Below are 21,240 nucleotides of genomic sequence, written 5' to 3'. Positions count from 1 at the left end.
TGTAAGGGGCAAATGTGGAAAAACGGGGCAAGGTTGGTGGGTTAGGTGGCTGGCGAGAGGGGCATGCCATGCCCTCTTGCTTCTTCTCCAATTCTCATTCTTTTTCTTCTCTCTCTCTCTCTTTCCCTTAGTTCTCTCGACAGCCCCCCCCCCTTCTTCTTCTTCTTCTTCTTCTTCTTCTTCTTCTTCTTTTTCTTCATCATCATCTATTCTCCTCTTCTCTTGGTGAAGAATCAAGCTTTAAGTGGTGGGTCTTCAACCTTGGGCAAGTTCTTCATCTTCTTGGTCTCTCCATTTAAAGGCAAGCATCCATATTAATTTCTCCTATCTATTAATGCAATTTAAATCCTTATGTTTAATCAAAGTTCATATTTCCCATACCTTCAATGGTGTTTTGAAAGCTTGAGTTAGATGAGTTATTCTTCATGTTTCCTAAGAATTGTGGGTCTCCTTCAATGGCTTCATTGAGTCTTGTTTTTGGTTTCTATGGGGCTTGTTTTTCGCCATCTTTTCTTCAAGGAATGGCAACTTGGGGGTTAGGGGTTTAGCCATGGGTGATTTTGGGTGATATGTGTCCATTTCGTGCATTTTTGCTACGTCGAGTCGATTTGTAGTGGGTTAAGTCAACTTGATAGAGGCCAGTTTTTTTGGCCATTTCTCCCTATTCTCAGCCAAGTCGACTCGTTCAAGAGCTCAAGTCGACTTGCCCTAAGTCAACTTGGTTTCTGGTAAATCGACTTAACAGCTCTTGACAACACTGCGTATGCTGCATTGTTTTAGCCATAATTTTTTATGTAGAAGTCCAAATTGAGATCTGTTTTTTTTTTTTTTTTTTTTTTGTTATAACCCTAACTCGATAAGCTTCGATTTGGTATATTATGGGAAAAATTTGGATAATATTTGACCCTATTAGTGTCTTGTGAACATGTCTCGATTATTGTAATAGGATGTTAAATTCCTAAACAAGCCATATATTGATGTGAATGAAGTCATATGCATGATCATGATGTAGTGTGGCCTAGAATCCTAGTGGGTGAGTGTAGGCATGTTGTGAAGTTGTGAAGATGCTTGAATGTGTGTGCATATGTATATATATATATATATATTGCCTTAACACACCTATTATTTTGCATGGAAGAAAGTAAGTAGATATCCCAGGGCATGCTATGACAAAAATGGCGGTTTGTCCACAAAGAAAGAAATGACAAAAAGGGCAATTCGTCCGCAAGAAAGAAAGAAGGAAAGAAATGGGGATATCCTACCAAGATCGCTCGTCCGCATTTTCTTTTGCATGTGTATCATGTATTTTCTTATGTTATATATGTTAATAAAGTGAATTGCACCATGGTATCAAGTGTGTGAATGTTATCTTCCATGGTGAAGTTTCTGAATTGTTAATAAGGAAATCATGATATATTGACACATTGTTTAATGAAGAAGGCATGATCTAAAGTGACTCTATATGTTGGGTAGAGGCTCTTCTCTTGACTCTTATATTATGCATGCCTTCATATAGTGATCATATCATTATTTCCTCTTGCGATTCATATGCTTGCCGAGCCTTGTGGCTCACTTGTTGCTTTTTGTCATTCCAGGTAAGGGAAAATCTATAGCAGAAAGGGAGCCTAGTGGGGCTTGAAGTTGAGTTTAGGCGTGTATAAAGATCTCCCCCGACCTAAAGATTTTGGGATTTGTGTGGAGGGCCGGTGTCAATGGTTATTTCTTTTTGTATGTTATTAGCGCCTTTTGTTTATTTTGAGAAGTGTATGGCTTTTAAAGCCTAAAGAAATGATGTAAGAATGATTATCGCTCCTATTAGAAATGAGCCCATCTATTATATGAAGTTTTTGTTATGTTTGTTCTTGTATCCCATTTGGAAAGACCTTCTTTCGGATGTTCCTATGCTAGCGGGCATATCCGAAAGTGGGCCCTGACACCATAAATCTACATTTATATTCTTTGTTAATACTACAAAATATATAAGAACATGTCATCTTCCTAATGACTTCAAAAATTTATTTACATAATTTGTTATAACAATTATTGTTCTTCCATGAAAGAGTAAAAGACCAAAGATTAAACTTATCAACTACTATTTCTATAAGGATATAGGACAAAATCTTGTTAATGTAATGATGTCACGAAATTATCTTACTGAATACCATCAAATCGTTATTTGTGTTGAGACCAAATGAGAGAAAAAACTAGAGGGAGGACACAAGAGATTTCTCCAAATGATACTTTATTAATTTCTTAGCTTGGCTTGCTCAAATGACTCAAGCACAAGGCTTTTTATATGTGCAAGAGAATCTCACTATATTATGCAAATTTAAAACAATTCAAAGAACTAATTAATAATATTACCTACATACTATATAAATAATAAGATGCAATTAACTATGTGGGTACACGAACCATGTAAATGTATGATTTCAAAATAAATGTTTAATGTATCACACTTAATCTTCCAATGTATCAAGTTTAATCTTCCAACACCCCTCCTTAAACTTGATTACCTCGGGTGACTCCAATCCAATCATGCAATCTTGTAAAATCTTCAAACTTTAGTGTCTTAGTGAAACTATCTGCAACTTGATTATGGGTCTTTACATAAGTAAGCTCCAAGACCTCCTTTTCAATGCACTCTTTTATAAAGTGAAACTTGGTGTCTATATGCTTGCTTCACTCATGGAATATTGGATTCTTTCCCAATGCAATAGATGACTTGTTATCGATATAAATTGTTGAAGCTTTATCATGTGGCATGTGAAACATCTCCAACAACCTCCTTAGCCAAATTGGATCACAAACACATGATGTAGTTAAAACATACTTATAGTCACAAATAGAAAGAGTCATAATAGGCTACTTCTTTAAACACCAAGTAAATGCGGTATTACTTGTGAAAAATAGAAAACTAGTGGTTTTTTTTAATCATCGACATCACCAGCCCAATCATTATTGTTATAGCCATAAAGTTTGAAATTTGTACAAGAAGAATAAGGTAAGTTATAATCAGGAATACCTTTGATGTACTAAAGTATATCCTCTTGGCCATCTTCATATGTGTTAAAGTAGGTGTCTCAATATAATAGCTAACAAGACCAATACCATAGAGAATATCAAGTACAAGTCAAATATCTCAAACTTCAAATAAGACTCCTATAAAGTGATGGTTCCATCTTCGTACTTTCATAAAACTTTGACAATATTACTCAACATTCAATGAGGGTGATTACAAGTTTACAACTTTCCATCTTGAACTTTTCAAGAATTTTTTTTGCATAAGCTTCTTGAGAAATGAAAACGCCACCTTCACTTTGCTTCACTTCAATTCCAAGATAATAGGACATGAGCCCAATGCCATTCATCTCAAACTCTTGAGCCATCGCCTTCTTAAATTCTTCAAACATTTTTGCATTGTTATCGGTGATGATCAAGTCATCAATGCACAAGCATAAAACCTCTATCTTTATCCTCCTTGAAATAAAGAGCATAGGAAATACTTGTCAAAGTGACTATACCAAACCTCGATGCTTACTTTAAGCAATACAACACGTTCTTCAACTTCAAGACTTTATCCCCATGCCCCTTCACAACATATCCAAAAGGTTGTTGAATATACTTTTTTTTCTTCAAGATAGTCATTTAATAAAGCAAAATTAACGTCCATTTAATAAATCTTCTACGTATTTTGAGTTGTCACGGACATAATCAACTAAATAGTTCCAAGTAGTGTGCAACAAGAGCAAAGACCTCATCATAGTCAATGCCTTGTTTTTAGCTATAAGCTTTTGTGATAAGCCTCACCTTGTATATCTCTACTTCTTCTTAATCATTTTTCTTCACTTTATATGCCCATTTCACTCCAATTGCTTTTTGCTTTATAGAAAGGTTCACTAGCTCCCATGTTCCATTCTTTTCAATTGCTTGAATCTCCTCTTCCATTGCATCAAGAAATTTGGATTAGTGTTAGCAAAGAGAAAAAATAAATTTGGATTATCAACCTCCTCTATTTCTTCATATATTTCATTAAGATGATGTTCCTATGCCTTCTTGTCATCATAGCTTATTGACTGCTACGCTACCCTGCACATTTATTTATCAAAACAACAACCAAATTTATCAAACATTAATCCTTTTGTCAAAGCAGGTATAGGGCGATTATACTCACCAGTGTGCGAGTGTGCGTGTAGTACAATTTTAAATTTATAATTCGGTGAGTCCGAGTCGGTTCACAAGGAGATTATTTTGGATGAAAACAGAAATCACTGAATATTTGATTTTAAGAGGTGATTAAGATAATCTAAAGGAAATGATTAAAACTAAATTAACAATGAGTTTAAGTAGCTTGGGTCAAGACAATTTCAGTGTCAAAACCAATTAATTCCCAACTTAATAGAAAAGATCAATAATATTCATCTGAATTAAGTTTTGCAGATCTATGAGTAATTTTAGTTCAAGATAATGATAATTCTTGTTTAAGCAATCTCCATACATGGCATGGAAATTCTAAGTCAAGCAATTATCATAAATTGAATTATATCCCACAGATAGAATTTATAGGTACAGATTAATCATTTGGGCTTGGGTATGAAAACATTTCCAGGTCTAGCAATCTCCATACGTGGCATGGAAACTCTAAGTTAGGCTTATGCTCCAATCCAAACTCAAAGATACACTATACGCACACTGCTCAAATTAAATCAGATTAATATTACACAATTGAAGCGCAGCTTTCTTTGGGAATCATTGGCGTTGGACACTGTCCTTGCCTTAACCCAAGATCGGATTTAGCTACTCATCTTCATTTTTAAAATAAATTGGCAGGAATTTAAATGACGGGAATTAAAAGACAATATTTAAAAGACTATTTTTTAACCGACCATATAGGCGGTATATAATGAAAAGACAAGAATTGAAAGACTATTTTTTAACCGACCATATAGGCGGTTTATAATGAAAAGACAAGAATTGAAAGACTATTTTTTTAACCGACCATATAGGCGGTTTATAATGAAAAGACAATATTTAAAGACAATATTCAACCGACCATATAGGCCGTATATAATAAAAAGATAATATGAATAACATAATACAACTATATGGAAACAAAGGTTGAAGATTTAAGAGAGAAATTCTAAGAACGAAATCATATTGAAACTAAAGTGAAAATTTTGAGAGAGAAATCTCAAGAACATAACTATACTTTCATTATAGGAAAATTGAATGGTTACAAATGCACCCTAAGTGCTCTATTTATAGGGTAAAAGATGCAATAGAGACCACTCAATTATATAATTTAATAATACAAAATATCTAAAGAAAAATAAAATAACTAATTTAAAAATACAAAGATAAATAAAATATCTAACACATGATGTAAGCGATGATGTCATTCCAACTCATGATGTAAGCAATGATGTCACTCCAACCCATGATGTAAGCGATGATGTCATCAATTTGTGGGACTTGGGCTTTTCATATTTTTGGGCTTGGGCCTTCCTTGTGTTGGGCTTGGGCCTTCCTTGTTTTGGGCTTGGGCTTGGGCCTTCCTTGTGTTGGGCTTGGGCTTGGGCCTTCCTTGTGTTGGGCTTGGGCCTGGGCTTTCCATGTGTTGGGCTTGGGCCTGGGCTTTCCATATTTATATTATTATATATATATTATATTATTATATATATTATATTTAATTTTTTTATATTTTATATATTTTTATATTAATATTTTTAAATATGCACAAAATTACAAAATGCATAATAATATTCAATTTAAACCATTTTAAGATCAAAATAAGGGTGAAATTATAATAAAATTTTTACAAAATTGATCACTAATCACTTATAAAAATCCTAGCTTCCCTAGATTAAGAATATAAGGAGACCAGGTTTTCTCAAACATAAGAGTGTAAGGCATGCTCACATATGGAGAGTCAAGCATTTGTAAAATTGTGCTATTGTAAATGACTTGCTATAAAGCATACCTCAAACCATGGTTGGTGAGGAGTTTGTACAATTTTTATCTGTACCGTGAACCAAGAAGTGGCAAGGATTTTGTAATAGCTTGCATCTCAACTCAAATGATGAAGACCTTGGTGTTGTGTCAAAGTAAATGAAAACTAGGGCAAGAGCTGATGCCTAAGCCATTTGCCAAGTCTTATTCTTAGATCTAATCACCACGTGAGATTCGAGTGAGACACCCTGATTCCCTGATTAATGAAGAGCTTGGTTAACTAGAGCAAGGTGGTGGTGTTTTTCCTTGGAATTAATTCTCGAGGTCTTTGTTACCTCAAAATGAGTCTTCCAGGTCATGGTTGCCTCTAAATGATTCGTTGAGGTTGTTTGAGAATAAATTGTGAAGTGAGGTTACTCAGTGGAGGTAGGCACACACAAGATCACTTTGAGGTGAGTGAAAGTGAGATTTGGACCAAGCGAATGAGCGTTATGCCATGCGACTCCTCAATATGGTGTAAGCTTGGTCATTTGCTAGTTTTCCATGTCGCGTTGCCTTACTACAAAACAAAGTGAGTAAGCAGAGCATACATATGTACAACGAAAAGCAATAAATACTCATTAATAACATGCGTGTAAAAGGTATTGGCAATGAGAAACATGTCGTTAAACACCCAAGATTCTATGTCATGTTATCCCAATAGCAATTGCTTGAGAGAGTACCAAATTTTTATTTGTGCGGTTCGAGCTTTACCTACATCTGTGGGGATAGTATAAGGATTATGTTTGTGCAGTTTGAGCTTTGCCTTCATTCGTGAGGATAGTTTAAGAAAAAATTTTAATCAGTTCGGGATTTGCCTATTTCCACGAAAGAGAAGGGTTAGGGGGGAGGGGGTGCATCGAGGTGGGTAGACCATCACTAGGAAGAGAGCCTATTTTATTTAATGCACAATCACGTGTAGTCCACATATCCCCATGGAGGCATGTTGTAATGACCCAATTATCTATGATTTAATGGGTATTTGAGGATTTGAGCAATTTAAGGATTTGAAGAGTTATGGGAAGATATTAAATCTATTATATTCCCTTAAAATGGGCAAGTGATTGGAATGTGCGGTATTTTTAAGGAAGGAGGTGATTTACTGAAGGTTGGTGGCTTTAAGAAATTTAATGGGAGGAAATTAGAATTTATAGTACTTGTGTTGAGGAGGTAATTGTTAATTTTTGGAAGAATTTGGGGTCTAAGCTTAATTTCTGAACTAGTAGCCAGATCATCTTAAAAATAAAATATGCACAATATTAAGTAAGGGAGTTGGTAGAGCGGGTGGCGTGTGCGTGCAAGGGTGTGGCAGTGGTCATGAGTTTAAGCCTAGGGGCACGTAGGAGGGAATTTTTGTCGGAATTATTTCTAGCCAACAGACGCTAAAAAAACATCATTTCGAAGGCACGCCATACACTCAGTCTGCGCTACCAACATTACAAGAATTTGGAGGTTTTACCCATACATATTAGATGTGGGTATTTACCCACACATAATGGTAATATGTGTGGGTGATTAAATTAGACAAACTCATTACATTATCTACATTTATTATGTGTGGGTAAATTGATATACCCACACTTAATTTGGCAGAAAAAATTCTCTCCATTTTTAGAGGTTGGTGTGATAGTTTTCGATAAAATTTTAGTTGATGTGGCATTTATTTTGAATCATATTACCCACACATATTAATAAATGTTAGGCATGTGTGGGTAATTGTTTATAAATTTACCCACACATATTAATAAATGTTAGGCATGTGTGGGTAATTGTTTATAAATTTACCCACAAATAATTACAAATGATATATATGTGTGGGTATCCACGTATGAGCTGATGTGGCAGTTTTTTGGATTATATTGCCCACACATATTAATAAATGTTACGTATGTGTAGATAATTATTTATAAACTTGCCCACACATAATGATAATATGTGTGGGTGATTAAATTAGACAAATTCATTACATTATCCATATTTATTATGTGTGTGTAACTTGATAAACCCACACTTATTTTAGCGAAAAAAAATTACCTCTACTTTCAAAGATTGGTGGGAAATAATAATTATTATTAACAAATAATAATCTGTTGCTAAAATTAAAAATAAAAAAATAATTTTAATATTTATTTAAATAAAAAATAAATATAAATATATTTTGATTATTCATTTTACTTAATTAATTTTTAAATATTTAAACTTGAGATGAATATTTAAATATTTAAATTTTATAAAAAATTAAATATATTAATGTATAAATATATTTATAATATATTTAAAAAATTAAATATACATTTAAACATGAGATGAATATAAAAAATTTAACTTATAAAATCTAAAATTTTTAATTTAAATAAATATATTAAGTTATGATGAATTGAAAATGTTAATTTATAAATATTTATATTTTTATTTAGAAATATATAAAATAAATATATTTATTTAAATTCTAAATATATCAATTAATATATTTCATGTGCATAAAATAAAAAATATATTAAATGTATAATATAATTAACTATTGGTAATATTTATTAAATGTGTACAAAATGTAAACAAACACTACATTTGAAAAATAAATAAAAAGTTTAAAAACCATAATATTTTTTAAAAAAATGTATTATTTTAAATTTTATAAATTAAAAAAATAAAACAATATCGAAAAATTGTATTATTATAGAAAGGAGACTAAGATAGGAGAACTTTCCATTGAGATAAGATATTCGCGCAATCTTAGTGAAACTATAATTTCACTTCAAATACAAGACTGACTCATGGTTCAAAAGATTTGCAGGTGATCTCATTCGCATCCTAAACTTATTTTTTTCTTTGCAAGCCTCTTGGAGACACTAATAGACACTTTGTTGCATCTTGATCGATACATTCTCTTGCATAAAAAAAATTCATTATTACATCTTAACAATAATGGTGTAAATTCAACATATAATAATGGTTCTTAAAACTTAACTCAAACATTAAATTTTTATTAGAAAGAAATTATTTTTAAAATAATTTACGAAATGTCTCTTTATTTCTAAACTCTCTCAATGCTCGTCTTCGTGTGTCGAGCTCTTCGTTGTTTTGTTGATCATTGTTTGACCTCTTTGTATGACAGTCGTATATCGTTAGTTTTGAAAATTTATTCTCTTTTCAGTATTTAGCTTTACTTTTATTGTTTACAAGTTTTGCCTTATTATGTTTTTGTAAGACTCGAGACCTATCCTGGTAATATGTAGATAATCTGCGATTTTTGTTTAATGTAATTATTATTTATAGAAAAAAATTAATTATTTGAGATATCAAACTAATAAAAAATAATCCAATACATCAAATTAATTTATTATATTTATTAAATTTATAATATAGTTAAATTTTTAAATAAATATTAATTTAAAATACAACAATTTAAATTATTTTATTATCACATTTTAAATGATTACAATAAATTATTATTTAAAATATTTAATAATTATCATAATTTAAATTATTTTTTCATCCATCATAATATTAAATTATATTATTTTTATTAATTAAATAATTATTAATATTATTTTTATGAATGATATATTTTTTATTTAATTATTAAATATTTTAAAAAATAGAATTAAAGAGGCGGGAATCTCCCCGCCTCTTTTGCTGGCCAAATCTCCCTCCCCCAACCCAAATCCCAAATCCCCCCCCCCCCCCCCCCCAGTCCCTAAATCCCTCTCACCTATTGCTCTGCCTTCTCCTTCCCTGCCTTCTCCAGCCCATTGCCTCCGCCGCCTCAACGCCTCAACATCGTTGGTTTTTATCTCTTTTGGAAACATCTGCACAAATATCTCCATCAACTTTGTAACATATCTTCTCAATTCACTCTATGTAGTCTAATATCTTAGCTCAGCAAATTTCCTGCAACTTGATTTATTCACGTGGTTCTCTTCAATTTTCGCTTGGCTTTTCTACAAGAATCCTCATCAGGGGGAGCTTGAGGAGTTTGCCTCTAAGATCGCGTCTTCAAAGAAGTTTGGATTACATCTCTGTGGTCAGATTCCTACCAAAGTTTGAAGTGAGAGAATTCATTTTGTTGTATACTTCTTCAATTCAGAATAATTTATTTTGAATTACTCTTTGACCTTGCATGAAACTGTTTGCCTTATTTGATTAAGTTTTAGCGAAAATCTGGCAATTTGTAGAACAGTTTGGACGCTTAGTTTAATTTCATTCCATTTGGTTTTATGATTGTGATCCTGTGTTGATGTTATGGCTTTCGTAAGATTTAATTAATTACTCTTGTTGCTTCGAATTGATTTTGTCGTTTGTGGACTACTTGTAGAAGCTATACTAAAAATTGCTAGGCATGGGGACTGTAGAAGAAGTCAGTGGAAATACTAAGTCTGGACTTTCTGTTAAATCTGGTGTACTAGCCAAAATTCCGGCTGTTGCGCATCCACTGGCCAAAGAACCAGCCGAGATTGCATCCAGCATCAATTACCATGCCCAATACAATCCTCATTTTTCCCTTTTCAAATTTGAGCGAGAGCAAGCATTCTATGCAACAGCAGAGAGTGTCTGCAATCGTCCGATTCAAGTAAGACTTATTTATTTGTCATCGGAGAAGGTTTTGGATTTGAAGTTACTGCGCCTAGAAATTTATCAGTTCCTTATAGATTTATAAACTCAATTTTTCCATAAGGTTGAAACAAAAAATGGTGTTATTTGTGTTATGCCTGTTGCATCTATTTGTTGAATGCCAACTTCTTGTCAAAAGTAATTTACCTAGCTGGTACCACAAATCACCTCTACTAAACTTGAGCTGGACTAGGAAAGTCTCATTTGGTATCCACTGGATTTTATTATTTCTTACTGTGCAAAAGTAAGCTCAAATAGAAGTTCTTTGGTAGCTTGGTCTAAAATACAAAACGAGACAACTTTTTGTGATAAAAAAAATTTAATAATCAGGCAGAACCACGGAAGTTAAACATTTTATTGGATCGCATCTTCAAATAGAATATGCTTAACACTGCTCAAAGTCTCACTTGCCAGATTCAATTGTGGTAGACAATTTCTTTTGGAGAATTTTCCATGATACATATGATACATGCTTAATATCATGAATTATGTCATTTTACACGTAAATGCATGTGATTTGGTGTTGTCTAATAAATCTACTTAAGAAAAAATATGAATAGAGATTTTAATGCATTTATAAAAAACAATAATGATGGAGATAATGTGGCCTTGAAAAACTGGCATTACATAATTAATTATATTTAAAAAAATAAAAATATGTATATTTTAGTGACGCCACTAAAAATATAATTTTTTAATTAGCTAAAATATTTTTTTAAAATTTTTTAATAAACTATTTTTTAATTTTTATTTTTTTAATATGTTACCCAATCTATTAAATTTTTTTTTGAGTCTTACTGCTGTACATGTTGCATAATGTCTGAACCATTTCACTAACACCAATCTCTCTATGCCTTCAATACTGATTGCTTCTTCACTTTTATTTTGGTTTGCACTAAAACATTTTACATATTTATTCTTAACCCTTTTACTTTTGTAGCTACTCTCCAATAATTAAGCAATAGCAGTAGATTCTGGAAAAGAAGTTGAGTTCTGGAAATAAAATTAGATGTTCTCAATATTATTATGCTTGTTGTTCATGATTATTCAAATTTCTTAAAAAATGATTAAAGTTGTCACCTATAGTTGGATCTTATTGCTTTTTATGATTTTCTATTGTGCAAATTTTACTGCCTTAAAAATTAAATTGATATTCTATTATAGTTACATTGTGACAATGAATTTTACTCTATTTTTCCCAAATGGTATCGTGCTCTAATCTTAGGTATTCTTGTAATGTATCACATGAGTCAAGTTGTAAACTCTTATTTTCAGTTATAGATTGTCTCCATTTCTTCTTTTTCTTTTCTTCCCACAATTAAACATAGTAGAATAACATCATCTACCTTTCTTTTGGTGATTATTAGAACACTGCTTGTGGAAAATCATGGTTGATTTTGATGATTCAACTACTTTATATTGCCATAATTGAGACTATATTTTTAATTTAAAAACAATTGATTAAGAATATGTTGCATCTTTTTACAGGAACAAATGATACAGTTGAGGCGAGATAATCTTTCAGATAAAATAACTGATAAGGATATCTTAGAGAAGGTTCTTGGACGACAATTTGTCCGCTTGTTTGGTTGGAGGTGATCTCCTAGTACTTACGGGACAACATGCACTAGTGAGGAGTCTAGTCGTCCAACTTACAATCAATTGGTTGAAGATTTGAACCAGTACAAGTCTCTTTTTCGAGAGCTTTAGGGAGATGTAAATATGCCGCAACAAGTGTTGATTGAGAAAAATATTAGGTCTCATTCGTCTACTCCACATGTACCATCGGATCATAGTTTAAGACAATCTCGCCTCAGCCCTTCCTCCCATTCTAATGAACAAGAGTTTGGTGAGGAGATTTAATAATTTATTTTATGCTTTTTTTTTTCATATATGCTTGAACTTTTTAAGTGACTATGATTTTATGTTTATTTTGTGACTTTATGACTTTTTTGGTGCATATATGTTTGAATCATATTGTAATAGATGTTGCAACAATTGAAATTTTAAATATAAAATTTTAGTTGTCCACACATAATATGTTTTTTAGCCACACATGGAAATTATTCTCTCATATAAAAATTATTTTTTATATTATTGTCCACATATAATATGTTTATTACTCACATTATATTTTGTTTACCCACACATATTCAAAAAAATAAATAAATTATTATCCACACATAATATTTTTTTTATCTACACATAATATTTTTATTCACACATATAAAAATTATTTTTATATTATTACTCACACATAATCTTAACTTTACCTACACATAAACAAATACACGTGTCATGCCACATCATCATCCAATTAAAGTGACGTCATCAGCCACGTCATAATTACAACTTCTTGACATAAAAATACTTACACATACAGAAATATTTACGTACACATATGTGTGGGTAATATATTAAGCTTTACCCACACATAAATATATGTGTGGGTAAAAGTTATTTTTTAATCCCCTTTTACCCACACATCTTGACATTTGTATTATGTGTAAAGAAAAATTATAGTTGACACATAAGGTAATTTTTACCCACATTTATGTGTGTGAGTAAAACCCTCAAATTCTTGTAGTGTTCGCTCCACGCGGCCCTTTCCGGCCGCCACTTGTCATTGCCAGCTGATGCCACATGTCTTAGCCACCACTTTGCCATTTTTTCACCTTCCTTGCACTTTCTCCCTTATATAAAACCCCCCGAGGCTTCAAATGGGCTATGGAATGACTTGAGGAATTGGAAAGCAAGAAGGGAAGGTAGCCAGCTTAAGTGGGAAATAGCAATAGCACAGTTAAGCTTAATTTTATTAAGGAAGGGTTTGAGCTGAGCCGTCGACAACCCTAGTACTGTGAGAGGTTTAAAAGCGAAAATCTAAGGCAAGTTCTTATCACCCTCTTTCCATTTGGCCAGTTTTTTATTTCTTTATGCAAGTTATCCTCTTTTCCATGCAAGGTCTTATACTCTCTGATTGTTCAGTCAATTGGTTCCTAGTCAGTCTATGATTTACGCTTAAAAATCCTTATTCTTGGACACTTGCTTAATTTTATAGGGTTTGGATCGCCTTATAATTATTTTGTGGAATGATGCCTAACCATGAGGGAATAGGTTCCAAAATGGTGTTGGGGTGTTGTATCTATGCTTTATAGCTTTATTTTATCGTTGCATGGTTATGGGTGGTTGGCATTCGGGGGTTTATGTATTGAATATGCAAAGGCATGAGCATGCTAGTGTGTCATGTGTATGCGTTTAGAAAGCATTTGCATGGCATTTGTATTCCTATGTAGGCGTAGCATGGCTTGATGCGTGGCTTATGAGAGTTATGGATCATCATCAATGCTATAATAGCCTTACATCCTTATATGTTGTGTTGCATGGTTATTATTACGCGTAACAGATTTATCCACAAGATGTACATCCACAGGCTTGGGTGACGGGAGGACCATCCCGAGGAAGCTTCGGCTCGGTTGTTGTGGGAGTTTTAAGCTTGGGAGCATTTGGCTCGGAATATGCTAGCCAGTTCATGGCTGCATGCAGGTTTGTATGGAACCTTAGGTGTCAATTTGTGTCTTATGTGTGGGCCCTCGGTTCATTATTTGTGCATTATTGCATGTGTTATCATTGTAGTTCATGGCACGGTTTGTGTGTGGAAAGCGAGCAAGGTAATCTCTAGCCTTGTAGCCTTTTTGTTTCCTTATGTTTGTTGAGTCTTGTGATTCATTCTTGCTCTCCATCATTCCAAATAGGGGGAAAAGCGAAGGTCGGGGGCAATGTCTGATCCGATAGGGTAGAGTGTGTACAAGGCAATCCCAGCCAAAGACCCTTGGGAGAGTGGTTGTTGTTCTTGGGTGTGGGAGGATGTCGTTTTGTTCTTTTTGTCGTTGTGTATGGTAGTACCCTAGCGATTGGCTAGTGGTTCTTGTTGTGTATAGTCTCCTCTGTACTTGACAACTTGTCTATGTATATTATGATTCCACCTTTTCTCTTCTCTAGGGACCCCACCTCAGCTTCCCTAGCTTAAGGGTTGTCGGGTTGGGGATCCTTACACATACACTCTTAATTTCCACAACTCATGGGGACTTACCCATAAAGAGTTTTTGTTTATGCTTTTGGTTTCACAGTTGGATACGCGGGGCATCATCGAGAAGAGTGTATCATCTTCGATGAGAAAGAGGCTAGAAATGGTATTGCTTTTGGTTTCACAGTTGGATCAACGGGGCATCATTGAGGAGAGTGTTGTCATCTTCAATGAGCGAGAGCTTGATAATGAGAATAATATAGGAATTTTGTTTAAGCAGTTCGGGTAGAGTTTGTATCCGCGATATCAAAATTCCAAAATACTAGTATTTTGTTTATGTAATTCGGTGTATTTTGCCTACATCTTAATGGAAATACCTTGATAAGAGCACTATGAAAGTGTCGTATATTGATGCTCAATATGATATCTACACGCATGTGCTTTGACATAATAGGCTTGTGGGAAGATAACCACAAATAGACATATATGCTCAAAAAGAATACCCATATACAAACACTTTTGTTGACTCCATGATAGGAATACCCATATACAAGTGCTTAGGAGGATAATCATACACAAGTGCTTTTGTTGACATGGTTTGGGTTCATCCTCCCTACATCTGCGATGAAAATACCATAATATGAATGTCACAAATTTGTTTATGCAATTCGGGCATGCCTACCTCCGCAATGAGAATTTCGTGAATAGGATGCAACTAGGGTACCATATATGAATGCCTAAGAAATTGCTTGTATTATAGTATCTGGAGAGATAACTACATGGCCACTGCGTGGAAGAGAGATAGATAGCTAAGTGCAATTGCTTCAAAAGACGTTTGAGAGATTATATAGGCGCTTCAGTTAGCATAATCTGAATCCCCGTTTTTAAGAGAGGATAATCCATAAATAAAATTTTTGTTAACATGGTTCAGCAAGTCTCAATAACATCAAGAAAGATGATAACAAAGGTAGTAATGAGACCAATGATAATATTTTTATAATTTGCCTACATCTACGAATGTTCATGTAATAGATGGATATTTTATTTACACGATTCAGTACATCTCATCTTAGGTTTTGGATCGGCTTGATCGATCAACGATGAACTAATCAAGCTTGCCATTACAACCCAAAAATTCTAACTAATTCATTAGGTTGCCACATCCCTCAATTGAGTGACTCGAGCATTTATGGAACTCGCAAAAAGAGTTCGGGTCTTTTCCTCAAGACTTCTTGGAGGGAAAATGGAAGTGAGTCAACCATTTGGCCCCTATAGCAGACAGTATGGTCATGAGGAATTTTGAGAAAGGTGTGAAAGTTTTGAAATGTGCCCTGATTACATCAATCTTTCAACCCCTTGCTTTAAGTGAGCCGGGATGGACTTCGGTTAGCCTCTCTATCGCCCCTTTCCTCTTTGCTTGAAGAGCTACACTTCTCAAGTATCTCTGCTTGCACTATGAACTTGTTGGCATGTAGTAAGAGGTCAGCCAATGATGCAGGCTGGTTGATTGCCAAAGATTCCATCAGGGGGATGAAACTAGTCCCTTACATGAGTGTTGTGACCACCATGTCAACATGTATTTCGCATACCTCCAAAATAGCGTCCCTAAAGCGATCTAGTAATTGGTTCAGTGCTTCATTTTGCTCCTAACGGATGCTGAGTAGATAGAGGGGATCTCTCCTCATAAAATGCTCTTGCTTACACTGATCATGTACAGCAATAAACCAAGTGTGGCTCATTATAGCATCATCCCATTGAAGAGGCGTGAGGGATCCTGAATGCTGCTTGCAATAAATGGACACTCGCCTCCTAGATTAAGCGGGCAGTTTCATAGGCCCATATTTTGAAGAAGCACAAAATTCACCAAGTTGGCCTTGGATTGGTGTCCCCTCTTGGTGAGTTCTATTATTAGCATGGACGATTATTTCCCACTCAAGAATTTCCTTGACAATCTTCCTAACTTGGGACCTTAGAGGGGTTTGTGAGGCACAATCTTGTCCATGTGAGGCACCATCTTGTCCCTATAAGGTACCTTCTTATTGGTCCACAACCCCTCCAGCATTTCTTCGACTCATCGTGTATCTATCTTTAAAGGGAATCAGGCGAGGAAGCGGCCTTTGGTAGGTTTGGGACGACCTATCTCTTCATGAGGCCAAATGCCTTATTGAGAGAGGTAACTCAGCAGTGGGAAAGAGATCTTGTAAGAAGCCTAGCATGTCCTCAAGCACTTTTGAATTTTCCTTCTGTCTCTACTTCATAGTGTCATAATTCCTTCTAAGCTCTTCGTATTTCATAGAGGAGAAGGATTGCCTAAGAGGTCCTTTTCGTCGACTAGACAACCAAAGAACTTGCTCAGGGAAGTTGTCGCCTAGAAAAACCCATGGATATTTTTTGAGGTGTCGAAGCACCTCCTTAGAGAAAAATGGAATCTAGTAGAAAATAGGTTGCCCCGAGGAAATGGCATAGAAGAATTCTTTCGGGAAATATCTCTAGGCTTCGGGAGAACGTCTTCTGTCTTCGAGGGCTAGCTACAAGGGCCCCCTAGCTCGAGTGCACCTTGCATTCACCATTAAGTTTGACCTTTTGCCCATTTTCCACATATGACGCCAAATTGTTATTGTTGGACTATAACAATAAAATTTGTTTGTTTTGGGGAAGCTCACCAAGAAGTCGGTAGGGTCAGGCAAGGAATGCAAGGTTTGTTTGGGAGAAGCCAACACAACCCCAAGGGTGCTAAATCCGTTGTCCGGAAAAGCAGGAGAGCTCATAAGTCGCCCGTAATGGTGCTCATAAGTTGCCTAAAGTAATTGCTCTGAAGGAGTGGTCTACAAGGAAAAAAATAATTGGAAGGCACGTAAAAATCTCTCACACGAGCCCTCCGATGCTTAAGTCAGACAATGTCACGACGAAGTCTAGAATGTAGTACGTAATACGGACGAAATATGCAATTAGTGTAAAAGAGTTTGTAGTTAGTTGTGTGAAAATGCAAGGGTTTCCTTGAACGACAGCGCGAAAGAGTCAACTGGGAGAGCTAAAAGGTTGAGAAGCTAAAAAAAGATCCCCTTATACGGAGGGTTGAGGGGTATTTATAGGCATTAAATGGTAACTATGACACATGGCATGCATGTACAATTTTTTCAGGTACACACAGTTGTCCTTTGGTGAGAACAACACCCCCCTACCCCCCACCCGCGTGTGTTTCCTCAAGGGAATAGTCCCCTAAAGGAATGCGCCCCCGCCCCCAGGCGTGTTTCCTCAAGGGAATAGTCCCCTAAAAGAATGCGGCCCAAAGAAGGGCATGCCAAGTTGTGTGGAACAAAATAGGGTAAAGCAATATAAGAGAAAAGTCTCCCTAAAGACTTGCTTGAAAAATTGCTTGTCCAAGTATGCATGTAGAACATGTCTTTGAGGGATGGACCTTGAAGACGTCTTCCATGAGAAGGCCTCCCTAGAGTGATTTGTCTTTCTAAGATCGATAGCATTAATTCTCAAAATATTTAAAGCCATCTTTCATATTTTCCAAATCATAATATAAAGTTGGAAAATTATGCAGGACCTTAAATTTTTTTTTCTCAAAATTAAAACCTTACATTTTTTTCTATTATTTCTATTTTTATCTTCAAATATTTGAAAAAAAAAAATAGAAACTTAAGATGTTAACATTCATTGCAAGAAAACGTGAAAACAACATTTTGATATTTTCTAATTCATAGTATAAATTTAAAAAAACATAAAAATAAGTTGTTTTAATACTAAAAGTAATTTCCAATATTCCATTATATCTCTAATTTTTATTTTCTATAAAAAGTTTGAAAAACACATTCAAATTTAAGAAATACATAAGCTAATTCGTAATTTAAAAATTTATAACATATCTTAAAAAAGAAAATATGTTTTATTTTTTTTGTATAACTTATGTTAAAAAAAAAGAAATAAAGATAATTTGTAAAAGAATTTGAAAAATGACGTTTTTATCTCTAAATTGATAAAAAAAATAAAAATAAAAACTCATTTCAGGATCAAAGTGTAGTTCAATTTTAAAAAACTCCATTTCTAAATCTACATTTTCCATTTGAAAACCTTTGGAGACAATATTTGTTATTTTTTAACTTTAATTTTATAACTACAAGCGCCCTAACATCTCATCTCATCTTTTAAAAAATTATGACATTCTTTTTAAAAAAAAAAAAATAGAGAACATCAAAAATAAAAAATTTTAATTCATAATATAAAGTTAAAAAAATTAAAAATTATTCAATAAAATTTAAAATTAAAAAAAATATATATTTTCTATAACCAAATAACCCTACATTTTTTAACAAATTTTCTAATTTTTTCCTTTCTTTGGAGTAATTTTCTAAATAAAAAATTAAGATAATTTTCCACAAATAAACAACCTCTAAGCTTTATGTTTTGTAATTGAAAATTTAATCCAGTAAAAAAATTAAAATTAAAAAATATTTCTAATAACTGCAAAGCTACTAATCCTACCCATTTCATTGTCTTGGTCTGCATAACTTTGATAGCTGAAGTGGCGGCCACATTGCTATCAGCTTGCAAGCTTGTCTGCAACGATAATAAACAGCTAAAAGGCCATTTTTGTAGGATCTTACTCTTGAATTATTGGTACCCTATGCTCATGTCCTTATTAATTTTACGAGAAAAAATAAACCAAGGTTTGAACTTATACCTCTGAGATGACACCAGAATATTATGACCCATTCTTTGCCATCCGATCTATGCCTCAAGAGCTTGTACAATCTTACCCTTGTTTTACAACAAAATTGTTTCCGAATTCATGACTTTTCAATCACAAAAAGAATTTATTATAGTTGCTACCATACCAAAAGCTCCTAGTGATAAAAATGACACAATATTTATGTAAAAGTATGATTGAATCCCAACAGTGTTAAAAGACAGGCATCCAAGTAGTCCAGACCAATGAAATACACGACTGAGTGACCAATAGAGATGTTACATTTACTGAGCAAAACAAGAAGCTTCAGAAAAAATCAGTTCCATGATGTTGGAATATTAATTTATGCTTACAAAATAACAACTCCTCAACAAACAAGGCCATTAGCGAACCTCAAAAACTCAAGATTTTAAAAATCCAAAAACCTTTGGCTTCAAACTTCCCATAATGGATTCACCTCTTCCAACCCAACCACAGGAAGAATTTATTCTAAACTTAAAAACAAGCACTGTTAATAATAAAACTAAAAATAATAATAAACACTCACACGCACCAAGAGGATCCTTCCTGAAGTAGCAAAAACCAAAAAAAAAAAAAAAACAGTGCAGAATAATATAACTGAGGTTAGCAAAACCATTTCTCATGGTAGAAGCAAAAGGCCAAGGCTTTAATCTCAATGTAAACTGGAGGTACTGCTATATTAATTACTCTACATTCAGAAGCTTCGAATGGAACTGTCAAATAGATCATGGTGGTCAAGAGCCCATGATAGGACTAAATTCTTGTGCTGGTGAAACTTCCTTCTACCAAATGCCCAGGGGATGATTGATCTTATTAGCAAGTAACTCCATTTTGGTCTTCCTCAACTCTAGTTTGCTTCTTTTTATTAGCAAAGTTGGCCACATATCATGGAGGTGGTTCATTTTGAGGGGTGCCAATAACCCATCAAAACTTCCTTGAAGAAAGGGAAAACATCATTTATTGCTCTCATGAATCAGAATCTGAGTTATCTTTGAAGACTAAGCATGACACTCACCAGAAAATAAAGCGTGGGCTTTTCCACTAACATGACACCCCACCAAACAACCAAAATTATGTAACCATTAATTTACAAGTTAGACATTAACTAAATTTTCCACCAAAATACACCGTTCACTAGCTCAACTAACAGTTGAAGAGATGGAAACAAAAGGAGTATACTAACAATATACAAACCACAGGACCTGTACAATTAAATAAATCATTACCAATATTCATCCAACATCCAAGAGGAACTACATCTTTAAACAGTAATGACCATCAATGGGCAAACACGCAATTGAAATTGTGTTTGTCTTGTCATGATACATAATCAAGCTTGCTGCGCTTGAAATGGCCACCTATGTTAACTTCGTCAGTTTGTAAGACGTACACAAATTTAATGCATTCTCACGAAAATCACCAGACATACTCCACCTTGTTGGTTTACTAAAACTTATGATGAACGAGGGTTTTGTAATAACAAGTGGTTTGGACAAAAGTAAAACTCAGAATACTTATCAAGGGTGATTGCTATCCTTTGATACATAGCAGCCAATTTTTTCTCCCAAAGGCAACTAAGAAAGCCAAGTGTAAATTACTAATCAAGAGCAGCAGCACGGTTCCAATAAAGAATTAGGAAGACTAAACAAGGTAAAGTATAAGTGAACTGGAGTATAGTAGTGCTTTCGTGCCATTCAACTCTTACAGCATCAAGATGCTCGTTTTGATGTTCTATGTAAAACTTTTGTAGCTACGTTATAGAAAGCATAAATTAAGTATCGGGAACGATGTAGAAAGTTAATTTATGAATCATTGTCCAGGATGGTATGCCAGAGTCAAGACACCTCACAATGTTGAATGACTGGCATGTAAGAGAAATTTACATAGTCCACAGGAAAAA

General features: G+C 34.0%; 1 protein-coding gene across 2 annotated transcripts; it reads left to right on the top strand.

Annotated features, from left to right (window-relative positions):
• Positions 1-9,689: 9,689 nt before the first annotated feature.
• Positions 9,690-12,730, top strand: LOC127789021 (alpha-glucan phosphorylase, H isozyme-like). Of its 2 annotated transcripts, none has more exons than XM_052317759.1 (3): positions 9,690-10,012; positions 10,304-10,558; positions 12,088-12,730. In XM_052317759.1, exons 2-3 carry the CDS (start codon positions 10,328-10,330, stop codon positions 12,196-12,198), a joined length of 342 nt encoding a protein of 113 aa, XP_052173719.1. In that variant the 5' UTR covers positions 9,690-10,012; positions 10,304-10,327; the 3' UTR covers positions 12,199-12,730. The 2 variants fall into 2 exon arrangements, with proteins under 2 accessions (XP_052173719.1, XP_052173718.1); XM_052317758.1 differs by having other exon boundaries at positions 9,690-10,036.
• Positions 12,731-21,240: the final 8,510 nt, after the last annotated feature.

This window comes from Diospyros lotus, chromosome 13, assembly GCF_014633365.1.
Source record: "Diospyros lotus cultivar Yz01 chromosome 13, ASM1463336v1, whole genome shotgun sequence".
Classification (NCBI taxonomy): domain Eukaryota; kingdom Viridiplantae; phylum Streptophyta; class Magnoliopsida; order Ericales; family Ebenaceae; genus Diospyros; species Diospyros lotus.
Note: the sequence above shows the minus strand (reverse complement) of the source record. Positions and strands in the feature narration are given on the sequence as shown.